This window comes from Bradysia coprophila, chromosome X (genome assembly GCF_014529535.1).
Source record: "Bradysia coprophila strain Holo2 chromosome X, BU_Bcop_v1, whole genome shotgun sequence".
Classification (NCBI taxonomy): Eukaryota; Metazoa; Arthropoda; class Insecta; order Diptera; family Sciaridae; genus Bradysia; species Bradysia coprophila.
Window position 1 is genome coordinate 8858070 of NC_050737.1, and position 8470 is coordinate 8866539.

General features: G+C 33.0%; 1 protein-coding gene across 1 annotated transcript; it reads left to right on the forward strand.

The window, feature by feature from the left end:
- The first annotated feature begins 1584 nt into the window (after positions 1-1584).
- On the forward strand, positions 1585-8470 carry LOC119085734 (kinesin light chain-like). Its single transcript, XM_037196203.1, has 2 exons — positions 1585-2431; positions 8461-8470. The coding sequence occupies exon 1, from the start codon at positions 1642-1644 to the stop codon at positions 2398-2400; it is 759 nt and encodes a 252-aa protein (XP_037052098.1). The 5' UTR covers positions 1585-1641; the 3' UTR covers positions 2401-2431; positions 8461-8470.

The window sequence follows — 8470 nt, forward strand, 5'->3', positions numbered from 1 at the left end:
AAAATAGCGAAAATCTATTGTACTTTTGCTTCTACAAAGGAATCACCGAGAAATATTACAATACATTGCAGCAGCCTTAAATTGATTGAATTTCTGGATCAGTGGGAGAGTGGTATGAGATATAAGACTCTATGTGTGTTACTTGTGAATGAGACTCAAAGTTGGTGAACTGTTAAAAATATTGACACGGCAGCGAGAACGTTAAAATTTGAATTGAAATGATTTTTTAGTGAAATTTTAAGTGTTTTGTAAAACTCATCCAACGTTTTATCGTTGCTAAAAGAAAAATGTGCAAGAAAATTAGTTGTAATTTTGTGAATAATAATTTTAGTTCGTTTTCCGGTTGTACATAGCTCAGGTTTAAAATTGTGTTCATAAAGTATATGTCACTCTCCGCGGAAGTGACTAGTTTGGCATTTTTTATTCACCGTCATACATTATTGTCAAAAATATTATCACGGCAGCGAGAACGCTGAAATTTGAATTGGATTTTTTAGTGAAATTTGAAGTGTTTTGAAAGACTCATCCAACGTTTTATCGTTGCTAAAAGAAAAATGTGCAAGAAAATTAGTTGTAATTTTGTAAATAATAATTTTAGTTCGTTATGAAATATTGTGACAGTGGACCAATTTTTGGTAAAATTTTACAAAATTTTCTTTAAAAAAATTAGGGAAATTTTAGCAAATTAATTGTCCAAAAATATGCCATGGTGACAGGCCATACTCTCTCGTTTGCTAGAGAGAGAGTATTGTGACAGGGGTAGATGTCTGACGACGATTTTTATTTGACATGACTCCTTGTATTTTTTTTGTCTTAAGCTAACAGTGAAGTGATCCACTTCCTACATTGTTTACTTGTAACTATAAATATTGTTTTATATTTGACCAAGTATAATGCTAAGACACTCATTATTGTGATATAAGTTTGACAAAATTTTGTTTCGTATAAAATTTGACTCATACGCATACGCATACTTATAAATCTAATATTTGAATTAACTTTTTATTTGACTTTGAATAAAATTTAATAATTTAAGCATATAACCTTTCAGCGCTTTTATTTAATCAACCAAAGGTCAACATTATAATACTGCCACCCTTTACCACCAACTTTAATTTTCGACAATGACAATTTTAACAGTGACGATTGTTAATGGAAAATTCCTCAATTTAGCGATCAAGGAAAGTTATCAAAGTTTTTAATTATTTCCTTCTTTCGGACGTGTGTGCGAATGATAGACTTAATCGATGGTAACGTAAATCACATTCGTTTAAATCGAACATCTTTGGTAGAGAGTTCAGTTACGAGCCTATTTTTAGTTCGTATTTTAGTTACGAGTTCATAGTTCTCTTTCCGTGCTCGTAACTGGCTCGATTGCTGAACATCAGGTGAAAATATAATTTCTGGTCCGGATCTAGTCTCCAATTTATAGAAAACATTCGAAAATTCTCATGATAATGTGGCTTATCTCTGTGCCCGGCCTGTCCATAGAACCGACGCTCCTATAGATTACTCTTCACAAAATATTTCTGCGGTTTCCCATATTCAATTTATAATAGGCATTGCAAGTCATCAGTCAGAAAACACTTCATATTTTCCGCTGCTTATATTTTATCCCATTTATGCTGTTTAACGTTTCGAATGTCTGAAGAGAAAGTGGCATCAAATACGCAAACCATGGTACAACGCCTGGAAGACCTTCGGACTGAGCACATGTCCTTGATCAATAGTTTGGATTCGCCGAAAACCGAAAAGTCAGATATCATTTTGAAGAACATAAAATGCATCGACGTCGGTTTGGATGAAGCGCAATTAATGATGGAATTTACGTTGCATTTGCAAAATGTTGAAATTGAGAAGCACCAACTTAACGTGCAGTTAAAGCAGTTGTCTGAAGAAAATCGCGGTTTACGTAACGAACTAAAGGCAACGCAAGATAAATTGAAAATTTTCGAAAAATTAATGGGAAATGCCGGAAACGAAAAAAGTACGGATGAAAGTATTCTGGAAATCGAATTCGACGATGCTTCAATTGAACCAAATGCCTTGATTCAGGACTGTGACTACGAAAGTGACTCCACTTTAACGCCTAGAGAAGAGTCTCAGAGCGGTCACACAAATTGTGATGAAAGCGAATCTTTATCGCGCTTTCTGAAACTAAAAAAACTTGCAATGCAATATGCTTTTGAAGGCAATTACGAAGTGGCACTTCCGCTGAGCCAACAAGCTGTAGATAATTTGAAGAAAACAACTGTTGGATGCTTTCATCCTTACATTACCAAAATGATGTCAATAGTGAGCCTAGTTTACGGTATACAGAAAAAGTATAAGGACACGACAAAATTGTTACACGCCGCTATTCGCGAAAAAACTGAAGCACTTACACTTGACAGTAATTAAGGTTGTCTGGTCAATTAAATTCTCAATAACCGTAAAAGCACATGGTAATTAGTATAAAAAGTAGTAACGGACACGATACCGTGTTTTGTGCGAAGGGATCAAATACTAAAATCTGCCACCAGCTTCATTGTTCAGAGTTTTTGCTTTCCATGCAATGTAATACTAGGCATTTTCGATCATTCATTCGATATTTTCAAAAAAGCTAATGTTTTATCTATAATCGATTATTATCGACTACAGTCGATAACACACATTTTACAGTTTTTCAGAGTTTTGTTGTCGATGTTCCCAGCCAATTAAGTATTTTCAGCCAATGATATTTTGGCGCAACATTTAAATACGCCTTTTTGTATTCAAATTTCATGTCAAAATGTCATAGACAGGGAACCACTTAATTGACTGGGAACATCTATTATTTTTAAAACTCTGATATCTAAAATTGCGTTTCCTAAAGATGAACACACTGTAATAATCGGTAAAAATCGACTGATAGTCGGATTGTCAGTCGACATTTATCGATTAGCGATAAAATATTCGATTGATAGAGATTGTGGAAATTGTTATCATCACTACCGCAAACATCAACGATGTCTGCCTTCTGTGTTTTGGGCTCCACACAAATCATTTGTTAATACTATTATACAAGACTTTCCACCTTTTTTTTGATCCAATTCAATGGAAATAGAAATTCAAACAAATATACCGAAGAATTAAAACTCAAAATATAAAGATAGAGCGGTAACTTTTTTTAAATGCTGGACCCTTGGTCCATTAATTTAACTGAAATTTAATCGCTTAAAGTAGAAGTATAATTGTGTTCGCGTGTCTTGGGTAAGTATTTATTGAATTATACTTTCGAAAACATGGAAATGGCGAAAATTAATGGATTTCAATTGTTTTTTTTTACATGCCCTTTCATGCCCGCCTCAATATAAATATCCAAGTAAGTATAAATACCGAAGCCAAGACGTTACATTTTTTTTTTATTATTTAGAAATGAAAAAGATCCATAAATTAATGGAATTGGTTCTCAAATTGATTATAGTTCCGCTCCGTATTGTGCCCCGTTTACTTTTTTTTTGTGTACCGTGAAAATTTATTATGTTACATGAGGAGAATAGTGTGGTTATTTTTCGGAACATTTTCAATAAATTCAATTGAAGTGTTAGAAAATATTTGAGCATTGTGATATTGTGGAATATTTTCGTATATATCGATCAAGATAAGGCGAAAAAAAAGGAAACCGTATGAGAGAATAATTCGACAGTATGGGTATTAAAACTCAAAATGTACGAAAAATTCTGTGAAAAAAATTTATATTCCAAACAAACAAAAATATTTTCCTCACGCAATAACACGAAAGTTTTCACCTAAAGGTAAAGGTAAAACTTTTTCGGTAAATAAATATAAAAAGTTTTTCTGACGTGATTTTATTAGATGTGTTGTTACGAAGCATGATTTCTGTACTTACTGTTGATATATGTAGAGGTGTAAAATATTGTGCATTAGATTTTAAAGCACACGTGCACTGCACACTCACACAATGAAATGAACATTTTTAAGACGGCATCAAGCTTATTACACCGAAGCTTTTAACAAATATAAGTTTTCCTTCTTTTAGCAATGACTTAGTAGCTGTAGCTTGTTCATGGAAACGATGGAAGTAAATAAAGTCACAAACTATGAAGCAGAGTCATAACCCGCGCTCCATTCAATATTGACTTTAAATTTAAATTATTTCATTTTCATGGGAAATGTTTAAGTAATGGCAGCTAATGCACGTAACAAAAATGTGATGGACTTCTAGTAGGGAAACACACCTTTAATGTTTGAGGTTCTATATGTTGAAATAATTTTAAAGTACGTGGCCGAGAAATGGTAAATTTTCTTTCATGTCTATTTTTAATTAAATGTCATCCAAACCCTTCACGGTTTCGCTTTACGAAAATGAACGGAATTTTTGTGTTTGTTTAGTTATTGGTCAATGATAAGCATTCATCTGTGTACACTTATAAGACAACATACGTCAGGTATGTAAAAAATTGCTTGCAGACAGATTCACTTCTGTCTTACTTCGGACACGTATGCTGCTAACATATGACATGTGCGACGTACATGTCTGGGGTGTAAACATACGAGCAATTCGTATGACTTTACGTCGGATAAGTACGATGTACTGTACATGTCATACGTTAGCAGCATATGTGTCCGAAGTAAGAATGGATATTTCAGAAATCTAAATCTTTGGGTAGATCCACATTCCGAATAGATTCTGAGTTAATGATTTTTGTTGCATAAAGTGCTGTTATTGAAATTCTGTGTGAAAATTTTGTTTTGTATCCACTTTGCTCGAAGTTTTTTTAACGAAAAGTTAATTACGGTCTAACCTGGAAATATGTAAAAAAAAACATTTTCATGTGTCGGGGCCGAAAATGAGGGAGTTTCGAGATTTTTCTCGGGTTTTCGACCCCTTACATGAAAATTTTTTTGAGTATCTGTTTTGGACGATTGATTTTAGGCACTTTCACATGTAGCCCTCACTTCGTTCGGGCTACAACTCGCGAAATTGCCTAAAAACAACCGCCCAAAACAGATACACAAATAACTATTTAACACCTTCTTGGGTGAATCAAAGCTTTTATACGCTTCAAAATTGCAAGCACGTCATTTCCATACCAATTTAAAACTTAAAATTGAACTGTCCCGAAAAGTTTCGAAATAAATTCTCCACACTTCGAAAACGCACAGAATTCGAATGCACAACTACTGCGCAAGACAATATTTTCCCCACTAAAGAAAAGCTTTCAAAGAGAAATGTGTAATCGGAATGTTATGAACAAAACAAAACGGATAAAAGGCAGTAACCTTCCGGCTTCTTGTCATGCTGTACGGAATGAATCGTTTCGAGCCCGAAATCATGATGATAAATACGTAAATACGTAAATTTTTACATTTCCTTTCTCAGATTCTGGGTTCCTCTACAAATTATTTTTAATGAAATTGATTTCCACATTAAAAATGATTTTTTTTTCGAACGGATTCGGTAAACCAATGCACCATTTTTTGAGTGAGGACAGCACACGATTCGAGAATGCAAAATTAAGAATTTATTGTTCAAATGTTTGTAATGAAAAGGTAGAACAACTGTTTTATAGATTGACCATTTGAAAAATACAGAAACTTTATAACAGGTAGATAAATAGGAATAATGTTTTTAAGTTGAAGTTGCTCATACATCCCTGAAAAAAAAAAGATATTTCAAGAGTCACGTTGATATCGACTTGAATAGCTTTCTCGCACTAGTGAGATCAATGATTTTCACATCATTTTTTCGCACTATTGTGGTAAAACATTTTGTACACAATATAAATTTTCGATATCAAAATCCAAAAAATTTTGTTCGATACTTAATATGGTCTTTTATGGTGTTTTATTCACTCGATCAAAACTATCCTGTGGATTGATAATCTCTAATATCACATATAGTGCGTAGTAAAACAACACCAGTTCGATTAATGCATTGAAAATAGGTATTTCGATTTAAATCTAGAACCAATACAACAATTTCAATAAATTCTTTAGGTAAAAACGGATTTTGAATAGTCATATTCAGTTTCCTCTGTTTGCGTGGATGAGTGGCGGTGTTTGAAAATTCTCGATAACATTACGGGAGTACCTATATTTGAATTGTAGTTGAATTTTAAATTGTAGTTTCGCTGAATCGATCTAACTATCGAATCGATAGCTTTAAAACATTTTTTGCCGTGGTAACTCAATTGATCACTACCTCAAAGGAGCTGACACTAATTTAGAGATCTGTGTTTACTTTTGCAAAGAGGGGAGTTATTGAAATACGATAATGAACACATACGCATGGCCTATTTTAGCTAGGGTTGCCATTTTTGAAAATTCCAAAAGAGGACATTTCGTACGAAAAAAGAGGACAAAAAGAGGACGCTTTTTAATTCGAAAAAGAGGACAAATAATGAGTCTTAGCTCTTTTATTATTCCATGTGGACCCATAGATATTCAAATTATTAGTAAGAAAAGTTGAAATTGGAATTTTAATTCCGAGGTTTCAGTACCTACCATTTGTAAACATAACTTATTTTTCCTTATTTTTATAAAAACCTTCATATTCTTCCTTATTTTCCAGAAAAGTGATTCTTTTACTTTTTTTTGCTAACTTTACTGGGAGTTCTTGTACTGCAAGCTACAAACACGCTCTTCATTTTAGAAAAAATTCCGATTCCGAAAATCGATTATATCTTCGTTTCTCTCATTTGCCATTTGAAATAACAGAGAAACGAAGCTATAATCGAAATTGGGCAAATTACTTTTTAGTTGACTGTACTCCATTTTTGTTTTAAAGTAAAAATCAAAAAAAAATAAGTAACGTGTGTTTCTTAATAATTTACAAATCTAGGCCTGATTTAGGCACATTTTATTAAGTCTTTCCGTTTCTGACGAATTTTCTACAATCTGCTAACAAATATAGGTTCATTTTTAAATTGCTTATAGAAAATGACTCGATTATAACGTAATTTTAATTTCGTTTTTTTAAATATACCTTCCTCCTTATTTTACACATAAAAATTCCTACTCTTCATGCTAACACCTCCTTAATGCCTTAATATAAACTATATCATTCGAATGCGTAAATATTATACTTGTAGGATATTTCGAAAGTTACTGCCGTAATTCGCATGTCGGACTTAGTGCAAAATTTAAACAAAGATTTCTTTTGTTTAAATTTTGCACTAAGTCCGACATGCGAATTACGGCAGAGTAGCTGTAGAAATAGCCGCGCAGCGAAATTTTTTCCGTAAAATTGGACCACATCTGTTAAGCGTTGCTAAAATTTAACAAGATTTTAGAAAAAAGAGGACAAAAGAGGACGTATTGTGAAAAAAGTGATGTTCTTAGAATTTTTACAAAAAAGAAGAATTAGACGAAAAAAGAGGACATGTCCTCTAAATGGCAACCCTAATTTTAGCGGAATTAAATTCCCTAGTTTTTCAGTCATATTTTATCTATTTCTCCAAAATAACAACAGATCAAAGTGCTTCCGTAGTCTTAATGGCTAAATTGATTACATTCGGATGGCATTTAAAGAGGAACCAGAAATAAGTAATTTTAAGGAAGTTTTGGAGTTTTATAGTTTATAGGCACTGAATAGAGTTTAAACCAAATAGGAAATACCGCGCAAGAACTGTTAATAACTCAACAAAAAATGTTATCACGGTAATAGAGATACTTCTTTCGAAAATTGTGCAAAGGCTCTCCGGGATCAAAAAACACTGCTGTACTATTTGAATGACGCGTAAAGCCTAAGATTAACGACGAAGGTATTTTTTCCCGACAACTAAAATAAATTCTAATTAATTTGTTCAGTACGTTTCTCTAACATTATTTCATGATAAATCGTCCGAGAATCCTTTCTGTTTTACAATATATTTGCTTTTTGTATTGTTGCATGGCCAGTGGGCTACGAAAGCTTATCATTGTTTTTACATACACGAAATCAGTAAAGGGCGGCGACTTACGCTTTCTACACCATCGGAAAGCTGATAACTACAGCGTGAAAAGTATTTTTGTTCTCGTAGGTAAAGTCGATATTTTTTTTCGAAGTTTGTACCTTTGAATTATCTTGTGCTATAGTAAATACATGGTAGAAGGTATGTCTAAAAGGCAAGAGAAAAAAAACACCCGTACTTTGTGAATGACTCCTAGTTACTCAGTATTTATAATACACAACACAAACACACCCACAGCTTACGCATTGATTATTATTTTTACACACTTTTCAATTTGATTCTTTAGAAAAAAGTTTGGAGGGCTAATGAATTTAGAGGATTTATTCCAAAAACAATATTCCGAAACTTGACTTCCTTTTCTTCAATTACTTCTATGGCTGGTAAAGTGACATGAGATATTTTGTTGGTAGGTAGGGCTTCAAATTTCCATCATGGATGTGCACACAAGTTAATTTCGAACAGTTTTGAGGTAGCAACTTTAAATTGTTGTTTAAAGCAGAGGTTCATATTGAACCAGAGATAGTTTCATAAAA

Coding starts and splice junctions, on each gene's coding strand:
- LOC119085734 (XM_037196203.1), top strand. CDS start 1,642: ATGTCTGAAGAGAAAGTGGCATCAAATACGCAAACCATGGTACAACGC.